At 38.1% G+C, this 20210-nt stretch overlaps 1 protein-coding gene across 10 annotated transcripts in view; it reads left to right on the top strand.

Annotated features, from left to right (window-relative positions):
- Positions 1–17920, top strand: part of CCDC148 (coiled-coil domain containing 148) — a 122048-nt gene extending 104128 nt beyond the window's left edge. For 8 of the 10 annotated variants that reach the window (XM_039493501.1, XM_039493507.1, XM_039493502.1 and 5 more), the window contains 4 exons: positions 358–476; positions 5701–5818; positions 11737–11880; positions 16345–16491. In XM_039493501.1, coding sequence (XP_039349435.1) covers positions 358–476; positions 5701–5818; positions 11737–11880; positions 16345–16491 — 528 coding nt within the window. Of the gene's footprint in view, positions 1–357; positions 477–5700; positions 5819–11736; positions 11881–16344 lie in introns of all 10 variants that reach the window. The other 2 variants (XM_039493498.1, XM_039493506.1) reach the window with 1 other exon arrangement.
- The last annotated feature ends 2290 nt before the right edge of the window (positions 17921–20210 follow it).

Below are 20210 nucleotides of genomic sequence, written 5' to 3' on the forward strand. Positions count from 1 at the left end.
CTGGTAGGGGGAGCAATAATGCTGTCTGTAGTTGCTGTTGTTGGATAGGATGGAAAAAGAAAGGACTGCAGGAAACATACCAGTTAGCAATTTTTCTATTCATGCATGGGGGGGGGGGGGGTTCCACAACTCCCTTCTGCTCCTACTACATCTCAAAAGCAGTTTCTGCAGCTTCACATTTAGAGTGTAGCTTGTTAATGGTTCCTAACATAGGCAAATATGCTATTCTAAAATATAGATATTATTACAAAACCCAAGATGTCAGGGTTTCCCTGGCATTATCCTTGCTTTGCTGGCCTGTATCTTGGTTATAAGTGTTCTGTTTTAATCTGTATATTTCATGCATACAAACTCCAGGTGAGAATATACTGGGCTGAAAAACAACGCAAATGGCAAGAAATGGAAGAGAAAGATCTACAGCGTCTGGCAGAACTGAAGAAATTAATGATTGAACAAGCAAATAAAGATAAAGAAAGGTATTAAAAGAAACAAAGAAAACAAAACAAAAAACCCTGAAAAGTGAATAGATGATCAACAGGCAAGAATGAGTAACTAGTCTCTTCCTGATCTGATTTGCTCAGTTGCCCCAAATTTGGGTTAAATTGATTCTTCTTTTTTTTTTTTTATTTCCCATTATGCAATGAAACTCTATCCTACCATACAGTTAGAACTGGATTATGGAACCCAATAGCAACACAGTTCCCTGGACCAATTTATGTATACATATGAACGAAACCATATTAAGCAAGGCTTTATACTGGGTGAACTGCAAATTGTTGCAACTGGAACAGGAGTCAACAATTTATAACTGAGTCCATTGACTTCATTATAGTTTAGTGTAGATAACACCTTCCATTCCTCCATCTCATAGAACTATTTCTAATCTATTTGAGAGACAGGTAATGGGAGACATTTATATAGAATTGATTTCCTGCCTTAAAGATCCATTATTTAATGTATACATACTCGTGGCTTACGTTTTCAAAAGTGACTAGTGATTTTGTGTACTTTGATTTTTTGGGGGGATTTTTGTAGGCACTCAAAAAGGGGGAAGTGTCTGATTTTCAGAAAATGTTGAGCCCCAACTCTCTGAAAGTCAGGGTGACATCCTTTTAAGGTGTTTCAAGTTGGATGCCCAAGAATTAAGATACTCAATTACTAGTTACTTTTGAAAATTTAGACTTAGTCTTTATATATGTAACATTGTATTTACAATATGAATCTTGATATTTATTGTGTTCATATGTGATACTATGCCACTCCAAAGAGAGGTTTTCAGTAGAACAGGGTGGATTCCCCCATGCAAAAAGGATTATTTTAGAATTTTCAATATATACAAAAAAGAGCATCTTGGTTATAGTTTTTCCACAATTTGGAACCAGTATAGTTCAAAATGAGAAAAGAAAATATCTGACATGCATTGCAATTTATTGGTTTGATATTATAGACAACTTTACCATAAGGACTGGGGCCCACTGTGGACCAGGGGTCCTGTCCATTTTCTGGAAAGGGAAGAAAGCCAGGAGCCAGTTTAAAACCAGGCTTTTTATCCAAAACCCCTTTCTTTGTCTGTTGGTCCCTGGGGAATCCTATTTGAATTAGTATATGCTCACCTTTCTAGGGAGGTGGCTTCTCTGGAGATGCTAAAACCTGAGTGAATTTGCCCAATCACCCCCCTGCTGTTCTCCTATTTACCCTTCCCATGGAAATTCATAGAATTCCACAATAACATTCAATTGCATTTTCAATACAATGAATTCCAAAGATGTTAAGTTAAACCTTACTGAATTAGTTTTATTTCAATAAATTTCATTCAGGATATTGTCAGTCTGTCACAGTATGAGCACTGTTCTGTCCTCTGTTCCACATCCTCAGTGTTCTTTACATATGTATATTTGTTTGCTGCCTCTTTAACACACCTGCAATGGCTTTTCATTTAATTCACTGCACTGAAGCCATTAATCTTGTACTTTACCTAAGGCCATGAATGTTTGGGATTGAGATCCAGTTGAAATAATTGCCTGAGGCTATTTAAGGGTCAAGGGCAGAGAGACTGTATTCTGTTTTTCAGCAGTAGTTTTTAAAAAAAATCAACAAGGTGGATGTGTAGAAGCTATTGTGTTGACTCTGTGCCATATGAGGACCCCTGTACAATGGAGTGATCCTGCCAAGGCCAGCTATGTCAGTGATGCAGCCTGATTCCAGTGATAGTGCAGTATAAAACAGCCACACAACAAACCAGAATCTAGTCCTTGTATTTATGAGCAATTTACTATCCATTACAAAAGATACAGTGCGTGAGTTATTTTCTAATATGTTTTTAAAAGCTATAGATATTTGGTTATATATCATCATAGAGTAGGAAAGGATTATGCTAATAACTTATATAAAATAAACAAACGGCACAATTCAGTAAAGAAATAATAGAGGTGAGATTATGAATCAAAAGTAAGTAAATGCTCAATTTTACGTTTACCCTACTTGTCATACTATACAAAATAAAACAGTGTAAGGAAAGGAAAAACTACTTACTGTTTGTTGAGGATATTCATTCTTTGGAATGTGTAGTGCATTTCATCTTCAGACTTCTTCACTAGCATTAATTAAAGAAGGAAAGAGAGGTGTTACTGTTATTAGGTACTGTAGTGCCGCACGTGTCCTGCCTGGCACTCTGCAGTGTATTAAGAATGCCAAGCCAAAATGAAATACGTGCCCCAGTGAGCTTACAGTCAGGGGTCACAATGCTATGAAGACTTAGGTATGTGCTTAATTATAAGCAGGAGTAGTCCTAGAATCTTTGTAGGATTGGGCTTTACAAAACTAAGAATGGAGACAATACAGAGCAATACAGTACTGGTCAGACATAGCATGGCAAATGGTCATTACAGGTAGCATGTTTTACTGATCTAATGGATTTTCAGTAGATTTTTAGAGATAAATGGGGCAGGGTATGCTTATAGATATTGAATAGTATCGTTCTCCACAAGTAGTCCCATTGAAATCAATAGGAACCACTTGTGGAGTAATGGGTTACTCAGTATCAACAAGAGTATCAGCATTTGGTCCATTGAAAGTGCAAATGGGTACTTGTATGTGCAAATACTGTACCGATTTCCCTGTATACACATAGGGCCATATCCTCAGCTCATGTAAATTGTCAGAGCTCCACTGACTTCAATTGACAATTTACACCAGATGAAGATTTGGCCCATACATTTTATGGATGCCAGCAAGGAGCTACTTCTGGAAAACCTGTCCCAACATGTGATGTATTTTAGGCCCCAGGTATCCAATGACCTGGCAAGATCATACAAGTGCGTGTCAGATATGGAAACATCTTCTGAGCTTTGTCCTTTTGTTTAACCACTACATAAAAACTACATGTACCCACAGCATTTGTGACATATTTATTCTAATCACACTAACAAACAATAACTGATTATAGTCTGAAAAAAACTTGTATTACAAACATTTTTAAAAGTTCTGTTAAAACTTTTATAATAAGCATGTTAGTTTTTTCCTCTTGAATAGTTATGAGACTGGCTGAAAGCAGAATTTTAATGAAATTATGCTTATCAGAAATTACATAAGTATGTACCCACAATACTTCAAAAGGTAGCTCTGCTGAAACTAATTAGCTAAACTCATTTGTCAGCTTGTTGCTTATTAAAATTGTTAGTTACTGGGATACTTAAAGTCAAAATTGAGTGTTAAAACATTAAAACTGTTTTGCTGTAAAATTAAAGTTTACTTTGAAATAAAAGTAGTTAAAATGTTACTAAATACAATATAGTAAGTATAACAATTATTACAGTATCATGTGGATACTGTGAAGTTACAGCAGTAGTGAAACACTGAAAGTCAACTATAAAATATTTATTAAGCTGTTTTAAACTTGGAATACTATTTGCAACTGAGAATATATTTACAAATTAAAACTCCTCCCTGTTGTGTATGTAGCTTTCATATCTCTACTGTTATCCTCTGACCAGGAAGCTAAAGATCTTTGTTAATGCTGCTCCCGACTGGACAGTATGAAATACATGATGATCTTCTCAAGATAGTACAGGGATTCTCAAACTGGGAGTCGGGACCCCTCAGGGGATCACGCGGTTATTACATGGGAGGTCGCGAGCTGTCAGCCTCCACCCCAAACCCCGCTTTGCCTCCAGCATTTATAATAGTGTTAAATATATGAAAAAAGAATTTTAATTTATTAGGGGGGGTCGCAGTCAGAGGCTTACTATGTGAAAGGGGTCACCGGTAAAAAAGTTTGAGAACCTCTGAGATAGTATGATCATGAAAATATGATGATCTTCTTCTTCTCATGAGCTAGGAAGTGCCACTTCTTCAACACTTTCAGCCCTTGCTTGGTCAGAAAACAAGAAACAGAAACTTTGGGCCTGATTCTCCACTGCTTTGCACATTATGTAATCATTTACACCTGTGCAAAGTGAATGCAAAATTCATGTAAGAATCTACCATTCTGCTGTGATAGTGTTTCACACTCCCTTTATACATGTATAAATGACTGCAGTATGGACAAGTCACTTCAAAATCAGGCCTTGATACATGTCCCTAAGTTTTTAATTTAGTAGTTCCTAGCAACTGCCAGGTCATTGAGCCTCATTTTTACTAGCACTGGATAATTTTAGAAACAGTATGGTAGTGCAAGCAGCTAAAGCTTCATGAAAGGCTTTCAATAAAATGCTAATTTTATCATTTGCCATTTTCCATAAAAAAATGAAAATTCTTAATTTTTATTAAGAGATTTTCATGTCCTCTCACTTCATGCAAGAAGCAGATTAGGCTTTCACCTTGAGACAAAAATATTGCTGAGGCCTGTGTTGTGAGTCTGAACCTATTCAAAATACAGGAACAACAAGAACAGATTTAGAGAGTGTCTTGTGCATCCTTGAATACCAGTTTGTCCTGTTAATTGCTCTTGGATCATTGCAGCGGAGGCCTTTTGTAACTGCCTGGTTAACTGGCTGCTTTTTCCCAATCCTTGCAATTTACACTACAAGTTATACTCTCCTCTGAGTTTAATGAAGTTTTTATTTTTCTAAGAGTAATAGTATTAAAAGTCCCCATTTTTTTGCAGTGCTTCCTACTGCATATCTCCAAAGGAAGGTAAAAGTTTTGAGGAAGAGGGGTGTGTGTGTGTCTGTTTGTCTGTCCCATGAGGGGACAGGGAAGGGCAAATGCTACCTCATGCAAAAAGACAAAGCAGGTTTCTGCTTTTTTAGGGCAATACAATTCAGTAGCTTTACTTACTTCTACAAGAAGCAAGATTAGAGGTCTTGTCTATTTATTGAATGGAAAGAGGAAAGATAGGGAGAGTCATGTTTTTGCTGCCATGTCTGGATGTCAGAGTGCATTGCTTTTAAAGTTATTAGTGAAGAAAATGGAAGAAAAATAATAATAATGAATCATAGAGAATATTGGACAAAAATTAGGCTCCATAAATGTGTTCTGATAATTAGCTAACTTGTGAGAATATTCATGGATAATTATCCATTCTTTAAACTCTGGTAAAATAGTTAAATAAGTTAGTTTCAGGTGTTTTGAGGAAACCTCATATTATTCATGAGACAGAGATAAAAAATTTCACCCTGGTTTTCAAGCAGAAATGTTAAAACCACAGTTTGATACAACTTGCCCAATGTTTTCATCATATATATATGCTCTATTGTACAGAGTTAAGTTTAGACAAGAACTGTTGGAAAAACGCCTGATGGAGAGAAAAGAACTGTCCCTTCAAGAAGCCCATGAGAAAGAAGAAAGAGAGAGACGTCTTGAAGCCCTCAGGCAACAGGTGATTTTGTTTCCTGTGTATAGTATTTAGATATTCAATTAAGCTACATAAAATTACATGAGTATAACACATTACAAAAGCAATCCCCCAGCAATCAAGGAATGAAAAAGTTAAGATTTTCACAGTATCATTACCTCTGCCACTTTACACACCCTTTGTGTTTTGTACTTCTGACAATATGCGCATTAACATATTAAATGACACAGTGGAATCTGTTAACATTTGGAAGTGGATAGTCATTAATTTCTCTGAGTTGGGACCCTTTTCTCTTTTTCTTTTGTTGCTGTTCCTTTTAGTTTCAGTCCTGTGTAGAGGACCAGCACAAGGCTTATGAACCACTTCAGCCCGAAAAATGAGCATAAGTGGTTCATAGGCCCTGGGTTGGCTCTGCACAGGATTGAGTTTAACTCTCTATGAAGTTTGTGCAGTTCATGAAAAAACTGTATTCCAGACAGCACTTATCCAAGGTTGCCAAGTTAAATTTAGTGTGATAACGTTATTTTTTTCTTTTCCTAACCTTTGAACATATGTCTTTGAAACATTTATGTTACATTTAATTTTTTTTTAATTTAATTTTCCCTGAGCTGTTTTTTGTCTTCAAGGAATAAAAGGGAAATCCAGTACTTGAGATTCTATGCTGTATTCATGGAGGTGCAGCATAGAAAGTGCAACCCAGAGTGTGGGTGGGGAGCAGGGAAAAGTTTATTTAAACCACTTTTTGTGTCTTTCCAACTGTGGGCTACTCTAGGGGCCAAAACAACACCCAGTATAACTCAAGTCTTAAAGCCTGGGTTCCAGCCTGAGTCCAGAATTCTACACTGCAATAAAACAGCCCCGTAGCCCAAGCCCTGAGAGCCTGAGTCAGCTGGCACAGGCCAGCCAAGGGTTTCTAATTGCAGTATAGACCTACCTGAGGGAGAGAAATGCATAAGAAAAGTTATTTACTGAAAATTTAAATCTGTCTGCACAGATGCAAGCTGTGATACTAATCTTGCAAACAGTTATGTGCAAAAGTAACTTGACTGACATTAGTGATTTAATTTACTTCAAATGGAATGTTTTCAGCTCCTTTTGGACCTCCTGCAGAACTTTAGTAATGTAGGGATATTATCAACTTAAACTGTTAGATCTCCTAGGTCCTAGTCCAGGGGTAGGCAACCTATGGCACACATGCCAAAGGTGGAACGTGTGCTGATTTTCAGTGGCACTCACACTGGCTGGGTCCTGGCCACTGGTCCAGGGGGCTCTGCATTTTAATTTAATTTTAAATGAAGCTTCTTAAACATTTAAAAAACCTTATTTACTTTACATACAACAATAGTTTAGTTATGTATTATAGACTTATAGAAAGAGACCTTCTAAAAATGTTTAAATGTATTACTGGCACGCGAAACCTTAAATTAGAGTGAATAAATGAAGACTCAGCACACCACTTCTGAAAGGTTGCCGACCCCTGTCCTAGTCCTTAGTTGTCTCTACTCAGAGCAATACCCCAAATCCTCTTATGTCTTGGCTGAAGTTAGCAGAATCCCTTTGCCAGCATGAGTACACTTTATGCGTGGTTCTAGCACTAGAGTTGATGGTAACTCAGAAGAGCACTGTCTTTCTGTACAGGTTTCTGGAACATGCCAGCTTGTTACAGAGATACAGATTGAATTTACTTTCTTGAGTTTAAAAGGCAGGCCTAGGCTAGATTGTTCTCTTCTGGCCAAAATGTCCTCATTACATTCCTTTAACATGTGTCAGAGCTGGTTTTCAGATAAATGAGCCTCAAATTTCAATTGGCTGCTATTTCAGTCCTTCTTTTTTTTAAACCTATTTAAGTTTTTTTAAGATTGAGTTAAATGATTGAGTTAAAATATTCTCTTAGAATAACCACATTATTTTGTGATGTCAATACAGTGAGTTACGAACACCAGAGTTATGAACTCACCAGTCAACCATACACCTCCTTTGGAACCGGAGGTACACAATCATGCAGCAGCAGGGACCTCCCCCCACCAAAAAAAAAAGTGCAAATTCAGTACAGTATTGTGTTACACATAAACTACTAAAAAAATAATGGGAAAGTTTTAAAATAAAAAAGATTTGACAAGGTAAGGAAACTGTTTCTGTGCTTGTTTCATTTAAATTAAGATGGTTAAAAGCAGCATTTTTCGTCTGCATAGTAAAGTTTCAAAGCAGTATTAAGTCAATGTTCAGTTCTAAACTTTTGAAAGAACCACCATAACATTTTGTTTAGAGTTACAAACATTTCAGAGTTAGGAACAACCTCTGTTCCTAAGGGGATCATTACTCTGAGGTTTTACTGTATGTTCCAAACAAACTTGATTAAATCAGTTGAATCATATTGGCATTGGTTACATACAAGAAAGTATATTTTCTTGGTGGCAGTACCTCTGTGAGCTGCCACTATGCTGGTGACAATGTCAAGGTTAAAATGTCTCCAAAAAGGCTTTTGATGACAATGACTCAGTTCCACCTTAACTATTCCTCTAATCAATCATTTTTCTCCATCTTCACCCAATATTGGTAGGGTATTACTCCATGAAATGGATCCCTTAGTTTTTATCTGGAGCAGAAAAAGATATTTAGAAAGTCCATTCAGTTGTTTATCTTTTTGACATGGTGAAACTCTGGATATAACCTTTTGGTTAAAGAGAGAGAAAGGTTGACTCTTCTGTTATGTACAGTTTTAATATTTTTTGCTTGCATTAGTTATCTGATTAGGTGTCAGCAATTATATTCTACTTCAAATTGACTTTTCTTCATACAGTTTGCTGTATTTTTACAAAACAGTATTAGGCCACTTGTATATACCACGGCACAAAGAAACTACATAAAAATTGTCTGCAAACTGCGATTTATACTGCCTTTGCAAGAAGAATTAGATTTGACTCTTTATTAAAGTAAGGACTGTTACTTAATATAACTACTAAGTTATTAGTCCACTTCTCTCATCTCCTTCATCACTTTTTGGTTGTTGGTTTTGATTGGGAAGAGTCCCTACATCTTTCTTAGAGCCCTGAGGACACCATCATTTTCCCTCATATATTCAATACACTCACTCAGTTGAGGGTTTTTGCACAACCACCATAATTCCAGTCTTGGAAAGTCTGGTTAGAAATAAGCAATTTCTCTTCTTCAATATTTACCTCTGCACATTCCTGCTTATAGGATGTACACACATGCATACTCATCTTGGAGCCATCTAAAAGAACAGTGGGCTATGTGAGCTCTCCTTTATGGATTTGACTATTCAAACCATAAGCCTTCAAAAGGATGAGCCATCCCCACAGTACTCATTCACTTCCAATAGAATATGGCTGTGGAAGTAAAGACCATCTCTAGAGTGCCCTCACTGTTTTTAGGCAGAATTTCTGCATTTGCCTGTAGTTTTAGTTTAGTTTAGAATGCAATATAGTAAACTTTGAAATTGTTTTATTTGACCTATTTTGATTTAGACTGCTCTTTGGGGCCCTTCCATGCTCCAGAACTGCAGTTCTCAAGTGTAGCCTTTACTGGTTCCCTGTACCTTTGAACCATACCTAATCCAGAAGGGTGGGTATAAGAAGTATCCAGCAGGCAGCAATGAAGTGTCAGTGACTGATCAACACATTTTCTGCCTCTTTTGTTTTGGTAAGGATCATTCTTCAGCTCCATGGTCTGTCTATGCAGCCTTTATAAGCCTGAAAGCAGAGAAGCGCTTCTAAATATTTTCCTTATGCAAGAAATCTTGAATCCTGGATCAACCTCCTTCTAACTAGAGTCCTACTAGTTTCCAGGATGTTCTAGCTCTACCTGCAGTCCCATCTTGATTCCAGGGTCTATTAATTATGTCTTGACTTCCGGAAGATGCTTAGTCAGTGCTGAGTCTTTGTAAGCTCCAGGAGTTTCTTCTGTTCCAAGGCTTATATTGGTGATTATGCCCTCCACATCACTAGAGTCTTTGGTATCTTCTTCCAGCAAGGAGGCCATAGTTCATCAAGGTTTCTTTGGAACCAACAAAATTTTCAAGGCATTCAACTGCCAAGACTGTTGTTGGTTGTGAGGTCGCCTCAATTCATTTTTCCTCAGCATAGTCAGAGTTGGTAAGCGGGCTACCATCTAGATAGCACATGACATCAGTGCTCCAGGATCTGCAACAGCTACCTATGAGCTTCCAGACAAATTTTAAGGTTTAGGTTTTGACCTATAAAGCCCTAAATGGCCTGGGATCTGCCTACCTGAGAGACTCTCTCTCCCTCTGTGATACACTGCCACAGTTGTGCTAGGTCTCCCTCAATAGGCTTGGCAGGGCTTCCTCCATATGGGCCTTGGGGCTCTGGTATGCCCTTTCATCCCCCATTTGAAATAGCATAGATTTGACTGATTTTCAGGGCATGCTGCATGGTCCATTTGTTTTACCTAGCATTTGACCCTTTGAGGTAAGGTGACTGAGGTATGGTTGTCTGTGCGTGTTTGATTATGTGCTGCTGTTTATTTAAAAAATGACAAAAAATAATTAGCAGAACATGCATATTTTGTGAATGGGCATTTTTTTATTTCTTCTAAATAAAATAAAAGTAAAATAAATAATAAAATACTGAGGTACTAGATCTTCTCTTGGCTGCCCAAGAATAAGATATGGCTTAGATGAGTCAACTCAGCACCAGATGATGGTGCTGTCATCCAAATGCCAGAAGGAGCATCATGGATAAAAGGAGAGGCCTCTATGGATGAGCAGTTTTGATCTGAGGAGACTGTTCTAAAAACAAGATTGGTTTGCTGCCCAGATCTGTAGTTACTTTACATAGTGGCCTAGATAGTGATAGATTGCTGAGAACAGATGTTCAGTGCTGTGAAGGAGTGCAGAACAAACTACTTCAGTGCAAGGAGGAGTCTATGGGAGCCTGCTATTCATTGAAGTGGACAATGATCTCTGCATAAGCTGTAATCAATAGGTTATTTCGTTTGTGAATGCCTATGTTGAAATTTTGGGCTCGTCAATTCAGTTCAGAGGAGTCAGGGGATCTATGCTATTATCCCTAAGCAGCTATTTCTGCTCAATGAGATTCTTCTATTGTGTTCTGCCTGATGTCATCTTATGATGGTTCTTGAAGGGACATAAGTGTGTATTTCTGTCAATCCCATAAGCTATTCCATCTTTTGACTTGAACTTAGTGCTTACAAGATTGACAGCACCATGTTCAGGACTCCTGGCAGACTGCTGTCTGTCTTATATATCACATTTGAATTTTTGCGAAATTTTCATGAATCCTCTTACCCTCTACCAAAATCTCCAGCCAGTACTGTTCCCACTGTGGAGATTAAGCAAAGCTATCATTTGTGGGTATCTAGACATATCTTTCTGCAGGACCACTCTTGATTTGGAATTTCACCCTGCTGCCTGTTCTAGGAGATCAGCTCTGCAATCATTGTTTAATTAACCCTTCTCAGTCCACCTCCTGGGGGATTGTAGTGCTAGTTCCTCTCTTAAATAGCTAGTTTACTAGTAATATTCATAGGAAATTATTGGCGAAAGAGGAGTTATTTGTCAATAACTCTTGTTTTGCTCCTGCATTTCCACGTTTCTCATCTCCTGTGGCCCCCCATTTCCCTGCTTCTTCCAAGTTTTCTGAGATTGTTGGAGTCAGTGGAAGGAACTGAGGGCAGATGAAGTCACACATACTTTTTATAGCCTGGAGACGAACCATTTAGACCCACAGCGGGTCCCATTGCTTTTCAGAATGGTTCAAAGTTTGGCATGGGCACACTTACATCTCACAAATGTGGAGCTGCACCAGGAATATGTTTAAAGGACAATGGTTCCTTGGTAAGGAACTTTTCTCCACGCCAGTCCACTTCACTCCAACTTCATTCCAGTTAGATAGTATCAACTCTTTGACTAATAAGTATTTTCATGTAATGTTATTTAGGTTGCTATTGTTGCTGAAATTGATCCAGCTAGAATGATGGCTGATACAGTGGCATCTAAAGCTAAAATGGGCATTGGAACTGAAGAAGAAGAAGGTGTTCTTCAAAGACCACTATTTACATTACATACATACAATGAACAACAGGTAATTGCCTATCTTGTATAGTCTGTGTACAAATGAATATTCCATTAACAGAAAGATTAATAATAGAAATTTATTGTCATGTGTGAAACCAAAAATACTGGAAAGAAACTAGTGGGGCTGTCGATTAATCGCAGTTAACTCATGCGTATAACTCTAAAAATTAATTGTGATTAAAAAAAATTAATCGTGATTAATCACAGTTTAATTGCACTGTTAAACAATAGAATACCAATTGAAATTTATTAAATATTTTGGATGTTTTTCTACATTTTCAAATATATTGATTTCAGTTACAACACAGAATACAAAGTGCTCACTTTAGATTATTTTTATTACAAATATTTGCACTGTAAAAATTATAAACAAAAGAAATATATTTTTCAATTCACCTCATACAAGTACTGTAGTGCAATCTCTTTTTCATGGAAAGCGCAATTTACAAATGTAGATTATTTTTGTTACATAACTGCACTCAAAAACAAAGCAATGTAAAACTTTAGAACCTACAAGTCCACTCAGTCCTACTTCTTGTTCAGCCAATCGCTAAGAGAAACAAGTTTGTTTACATTTACGGGAGTTAATGCTGACCACTTCTTATATACAATGTCACCTTAAAGTGAGAACATATATTCACATGGCACTTTTGTAGCCAGCATTGCTAGGTATTTACATGCCAGGTATGCTAAACATTCATATGCCCCTTCATGCTTTTGCCACCATTCCAGAGGACATGCTTCTATGCTGATGACACTCTTAAAAAAAAAAGCATTAATTAAACTTGTGACTGAACTCCTTGGGGGAGAATTGTATGTCTCCTGCTTTGTGTTTTACCCACATTCTGCCATCTATTTCATATTATAGCCATCTCAGATGATGACCCAGCATGTTGTTCATTTTAAGAACACTTTCACTGCAGATTTGACAAAACACAAAGAAGGTACCAGTGTGAAATTTCTAAAGATAGCTATAGCACTTGACCCAAGGTTTAAGAATCTGAAGAGCCTTTTCAAAATCTGAGAGGGACGGGGTGTGGAGCATGTTTTCAGAAGTCCTAAAAGAGCAACACTCCGATGCGAAAACTACAGAACCCAAACCACCAAAAAAGAAAATCAACCTTCTGCTGGTGGTATCTGACTCAGACGATGAAAATGAACATGCGTCCGTCTGCACTGCTTTGGATCGTTATCAAGCAGAACCTGTCATTCGCATGGACACATGTCCTCTGGAATGATGATTGAAGCATGAAGGGACATAGGAATCTTTAGTGCATCTGGCATGTAAATATCTTGCAGTGCCATGTGAATGCCTGTTCTCACTTTCAGGTGACATTGTAAACAAGAAGCAGGCAGCATTATCTCCTGCAAATGTAAACAAACCTGTTTGTCTGAGCGATTGGCTGAACAAGAAGGAGGTCTGAGTGGACTTGTAGGCTCTAAAGTTTTACATTGTTTCATTTTTGAATGCAGTTATTTTTGTACATAATTCTACATTTGTAAGTTCAACTTTCATGATAAAGAGATTACAATACAGTACTTGTATTCAGTGAATTGAAAAATACTATTTCTTTTATTTTTACAATGCAAATATTTATAATAAAAATAAATATAAAGAACTGTACACTTTGTATTCTGTGTTGTAATTGAAATCAATATATTTGAAAATGTGTTAAACATCCAAAAATATTTATATAAATGGTATTCTATTATTGTTTAACCACGCAATTAAACACACAATCATTTTTTTAATCGTTCGATTAATCACGATTAATTTTTTTAATTGCTTGACAGCCCTAATATCTAGTTAATATATTTTAAATTAAAAAGTAAACTCTTCGACATGTATAATGTATTTCTCTAAAGGATTGTTGTTCTGCTTCCCCCTTCTCTGATTAGTATTATGTTAAATGTTTAGGGCAGGGATTAGCAACCTTTGGCACGCAGCCCACCAGGGCAAGCCCCTGGTGGGCCGGGCCAGTTTGTTTACCTGCCCTGTCCGCAGGTTCGGTCGATCGCAGCTCCCACTGGCCGTGGTTTGCTGTCCCAGGCAAATGGGGGCTGCGGGAACCGGCACGGGCTGAGGGATGTGCTGGCCACTGCTTCTCGCAGCCCTCATTGGCCTGGGACAGCAAGCCACAGCCAGTGGGAGCTGCGATCGACCGAACCTGCGGACGCGGCAGGTTAACAAACCGGCCTGGCCCTGGCATGCCACGTGCCAAAGGTCGCCAATCCCAGGTTTAGGGTAAACTCCTGCCCTTATAGAAAACTACATCAAGGGAGAGTCACTGTTGGGTGGGTAGCTATAAAACCCTAGGTAGCAGACGTTTTTCAATTAAATGGCAAATTATTCCATTGTCAGGGATGGCCCCTCTACAAGCCTAGTCAGGTATAAAGGGAAAACACCAAATTAAAATAATGGTACTCTTTCTCTCAGTTTGAATCAGATTGCTGAGGACATTCCCAGTTCTGCTTGAAATAGAAATTAAATAGTAGTACAACAGCATTATAGGCTGATTTATTTTTCCCCAAAAGCAATAACCATATGTTTAAAAACACTATCCACGCTCTAGAATAATGATGTGGAAAGTCTATTTAGAAACATACACTATTGGTATACTTGTGAGGTATAACTTTTAGCCCTGCATCTGCTGAAATTAAAAGATGCTGTTAGTTAAGGCTGCTAGATACTTTTCATTAAGAGACCTTAGTTTCAGTTTCTTATAACTTTGCCTGACTTTAAGCATTCAGATTGGACTTTACAATGTTGTGTGTGCCATAAGCTGTGCTGTTTTTTTAATTTAAGTTTCAGCAGCAATGATTCAGCTCCTTCCAAGAAGAAGACAAAAGAAAAATAAATTGTTTTGGCCCTTTTTAAATAAAATTGGAACTGTCTCATCGAAAAGCTCTAGTACCTCCATATTTTGGAAAAAGGACTCAAAATTTGTCAGGCAGTAACCTTGGTATCAGGGATGTTCTCTTTGCTGTCCATGTGGAAATTCACCCAAATTTGGCCAAGTTCGAAGCTTCTGTAATATCTCAGTTTGTACATGGCCAATGGAGACTTGTTAGAGTGTAGCACCTAAATTATCCAAACATTGTGTCTGCCATGAGTGTGCTCCATCTTCTCACAGCTACTACACGCCAGCCAGACTAGGCTTGTCCCCACAGAGTGACTGAGCATTTTCCATCCCAGGGCTCCTCCCTGACATTGTAGACCACTGTGGGGTAGTGGGCTCAGAACTGAGAACAGTGTGGCTCTCTCTCCTGTGCCCTCAATACTCCCCTGCTGGTCCCCAGGCAATGGAGAGGAAGAAGGCACACTGGAATGTAATGGCCTGAGGAGTGAGGGGATGGAAGGATTGCAGGAGGCAGGGGATGGGAGTGGATAAGGAGTAGAGAGGGAGCCGGGAGGGAGTGGGAGCTGGAGGGTGTGGATTGGAACAGAGGGTAGATAATCTCCAGTGCAGCATCTAGAACTGAGCCCAGGTACCCTCAGTCTCCATATACCTCTGCTGTCAGCAACGAGCTGTGAAACCCACTGGCAAAGTGTGTATCTCATCCCCCCACCCCACCCCACCCAGGTGGCCTGTCCACATATAGGTTAACAGGCTCTTACTGCTACCTTTTACTTCATTAATTCAAGTGGAAGAGGTCTGTGCTGTGGATTTTAAGATCTAAACCCTGTTGATGGTGGAAGCTGGGAGTCAAAATGGTTCAATATGATGTAATTTCTGTTTTGTTTTTTTAATTAGGCAATTACATTAAAATATGTTTTTTAAAAAGTTAAGGTTACAAAGTTAAGCACTGACAAATTAGGAAATACCAGAATTAAGATTATCTTGTGCGTATGCATTATGATACAGTTTTTAACTACATGATCACATAAATTTTTTCCACAGGACCCCAGTCTCATTCAGTGCTCAGGATCACTGGTGCTCTGGGAATAAATCAGGATTGTGAAGTGAATGAGGCTGTCTTCTGCAAAAAATGAGGCAGGGGTCCTACAGAAGTTGGGGATACCACCACCACCTATTCTCTCAAGGGTTGTGAACATTAATTAATATTTGTGAAACACTCAGATAACTACGGTGTGAACACCATAAAAATCCCAGAAAGAAATTAGTAAATCTATCTTCAGAGCAGGGCTAGGATGGCATGCATTAAATATGTCCTTCAGCCACACATCAAATATAGAGAATAAAAAGCAATATTGAGTAACTCATGAAGCAGAGATCCTGTGGGAAAAATATATGATCATGAAGTTAAAGGTTATGTATATGCACAAGGAGACTGAAATAGAATTGCACAGGCAATGTTAATTTTGGCATTTTCTAACTTTTGAGTCCAGCATAGGTTTTTATGTACCGGTAATATATAGAGACAGACAAATATATATGTTATATTTTTTAGAAAGTATTAATACAGATATTTTGTTTCTGTTTATCATGATGATATTTTATTTTAACAGATCATTTCTGACCCTAGAGTTCGTGTTGAGCTAGCTCTTCGAGAAGCTGGACTTCATAAAACTCTTTATGCTAAAGAGATTTTACCAAAAATTCCTCCGCTGAAACTTCCAAGAAGGGACATGGAATCTACAGTCTTTAAAATGTAGAATCCAGAATGGATCTCAGAACTCTTTGACTATCTTCTGGACTATAATAGGAAAGTTTTTAAGAAACTTCTTTAATTTAGATAACTTTGTGAATTTAGGATACTTCATAGAATTATTTAGTTCTCAGTCAGTGCAGTCATTTAAAAATAAATTTATTTCCCATGGAATGCGCAGTAGGCCATTTAATACTCCCCCCCCACAATCTTGAATAGAGTTTTGGAATGTCATATTCTTTGAGAACAGTTTATTGAGATGGCAATCTAATTATCTGGAGCCAAATCAACGCCTTATGTAAAAGCTTCAGGAAGAGTCACTGTGCATGGAACCCTGTGTTAAGATTTCCACACAGCATCATGTTTGGGATGGTGTTTTCCCACATTATAAACACTGTGGGGCCCAACCCCAAACCTGATGGATCTCTGGGGATCCATGGGAGGCATGGGTCATCAGCATGTCCCCTCACTGGTTCTGATCCTTGGAAACCTTCTCCCAATTCCCACCATGGCAGCATGGTTCCTTTGGAGCTACACTTGTAGGTAGTCTCCCCCGGCCCACAGTAGCACCTGAGCATTCCCCAGGAAACTCTGTGGGAAAGGTTATATAATGTGGGATCCTGCCCCCAGATTTACCCTTTTTCAGCCTCCCCCAGTGAAGGCCCTAGAGTGGGCTCCACTGGGTGTGTGATAGTGTTGAGTCTCTTCCCTGCAGAAGACGTGAGATCTGCATGTGGAGGGCTCTTCACACACAGATCACACAGAATACAATCTGGCACTTGGTAAACAGCATTTTGAAGAAATATTTTTTGTGTTAATTGGCAGCACAAATCTAACATAACGTCACAAAAGAGTCATTTTAGATGGTAATATAGTACATAGATGCATCCAACATAACTTTCATATCAGGTTATATTACCTGAGAATTTGATTTTTTAATTATAAAAACCTCATTATCATAAATGCTTCTATTATTCCTTCATTATTATAAGAGGAAACTTAACCTTTCTCTAAAATTAGAAACCAATTTGGTACATCATGTTTACTGCAAACCAATCATCCAAACAATTTCATTTTGCAATTTAGTCCTTCAGAATACATTATAAAATTAGAAATAACATTTTAGCTCTAGGATCTGTATTTTGGTTTAAAAAAAAAAGGATTTTTTTCATTTACATGAAAGGGAAATTGAAAAGTAATTTTGTATAACTCTTCGCTTTTTCTAACCTTACATAACATGTGTGTAACATGTATGAAAACAAGAAGTATCAAATATACACCTAGCAACCTAATCACCATTCAAGAAACTATTTGCATATGACTGAGAATATGGTCTTTTTATTTCGTTTTACATTACTTGTCAAATAATGTATACACATTGAAATTTCTTATTCAACCTTTCATAAAATACATACACTGTATGGATCATGCTGTATTAAGAGACAATAAATATTAGAATAAAAATAGGATGTATGCAATTCCCTATCGATCTGGTTACGTATGTCCCTAGTCACCATAGTCTCTGAATGCCTCAGTCATTAATAGATTGTACACTCACAATGCCCCAGTGATATAGGAAGCACGTCCCCATTTTACAGATGAGGAACTAAGGCACAGTGCAGATTAAGTGACTTGCACAAGTTCATACGGGAAGTCTGCGTCTGAGGCAGGAGCTGAACCTAGTCCTTTGGGACCCAGTCTAGTGCCATAGTCATGTCTTCCTACTCCAGTATCTATGCTCTCCTATTGTTAGCATGTTGTACATGTAATGTTTGGACTTGACTGCTGAGTGTTTGTGCCCAAATTACAATTCTGTGTTTATTTGTGCAACAGATGACTCCTAGAATCATAGAAATGTAGGACTGGAAGAACTTCAATAGGTCATCTAGTCCAGAGTCCTATCCTCAGGCAGGACTAAGTATTATCTAGACCTGTGTTTCTCAACCTGGGGGTTGGGAATGAGTTTAGAGGGGTCGCAAGTGAAGGTAAGAAAAAACATTTGTGTGCCAGATCAAAGTTTATTTTTACATAGAAACAAACTATAAATTCACTTTTTATGAATTACGAGTCTTACAATCATGATATAGCATATTTTTGGGTAAAAAATTTCTCTGCTAATGTAAGAATATAGGAACTGAAATTACTCAATATATGTGCATAAATTTAAAAAATTCATTTATTAATGCTGGTAGGCCAGTATTATTCATAATTTACTTAATAATATTTAAGGTAGTGGGTTTCAGTTTTTTCAAGTCTTAGTATAGGGGCTCACAGTATTTTTTTTTTTTTAAGTCCAAAGGGTGGTACCTTCACAAAAAGATTGAGAAAAGGCTGATCTAGGCCATCCCTAACAAGTGTTGTCTAACCTGTTCTTAAACACCTCCAATGATGGTAATTCCACAACTTCCCTAGGTAATTTGTTCCAGAGCTTAACTACACTTACAGTTAGGCAGTTACCTAAATATTCCTTTCTGCAATATAACCCATCACTTCTTGTCCTGTTCTCAATGATTAATGAGAACAATTCATCACCCTCCTCTTTATAACAATCTTTTATGTAGTTGAAGACTGTTATCATGTCCCGCTTCAGTCTTCTCTTCTCCAGACTAAACAAATCCAATTTTTTCAGTCTTTTCTTGAAAACCATGTTTTTTAGATCTTTAATCATTTTCATGGCTCTCATCTGGGCTTTCTCCAACTTGTCCATATTTTTCCAGAAATATGGTGCCCAGAACTGGACATAATACTTCAGTTGAGGCCTTATCAGTGCCAAGTACAGTGATAGAATTACTTTTCTTGTCTTGCTTACAGCACTCCTACTAATACATCCCAGCATAATGTTTGTGTTTTTTTGCAACTGTTTTATATTGTTGTCTCATATTTAAGTTGTGATCCACTATAACCCACAGATCCTTTTCTGCAGTACTCCTTCCTAGACAATCATTTCACATTTGTTTTTCTGCAACTGATTATTCTTTCCTAACTGTAGTACTTTGCATTTGTCTTTATTGAATTTCATCCCATTTATTTCAGACCATTTCTCCAGTTTTTCAAGATCATTTTGAATTCTAATTCCATCCTCCAAAGCACTTGCAACCTCTCCCAGCTTGGTATCATCTGAAAACTTTAAAAGTGTATACTCTATGCCATTATCCTAATCATTTATGAAGATATTGAATAGAAGTGGACCTATAACAGATCCCAGTGGGACCCCAGTAGACATGCCCTTCCAGCTTGATTGTGAACCACTGATAACTATTCTCCGAATATGCTTTTCCAATCAGTTGTGCACTCACCTTATACTAGGTTCCTCTAGGCTATATTTCTCTAGTTTTTTTATGAGACGGTCATTCAAGATAGTACCAAAAGTAGGGTGGTCAATTAATCGAAGTTAATGGCTGCGATTAATTGAAAACAAAATGAACATGTTAATCACATACCTCTCTGTAGGGAGGGCTAAAGCCACAGCCCACAGCTCCAGAGGTGGTGGGGGAGAGGCTGAAGCTGCAGCCCAGAGCTCTGCAGGCATCTGTGGCAGCAGGGCTGAAGCTGCAGCCCAGAGCTCAGTGGGCAGCAGCGGTGGGGCTGAAGTCCCAGCCCAGAGCTTTGCAGGCAGCAGCAGTGACAGGGCTTAAGCCCCAGCCCAGAGCTCTGCAGGCAGCGGCGGCGACAGGGCTGAAGCCCCAGCCCAGAGCTCTGCAGGTAGCGGCGGCGGTAGGGCTGAAG

This window comes from Mauremys reevesii, linkage group 11, assembly GCF_016161935.1.
Source record: "Mauremys reevesii isolate NIE-2019 linkage group 11, ASM1616193v1, whole genome shotgun sequence".
NCBI lineage: Eukaryota > Metazoa > Chordata > Testudines > Geoemydidae > Mauremys > Mauremys reevesii.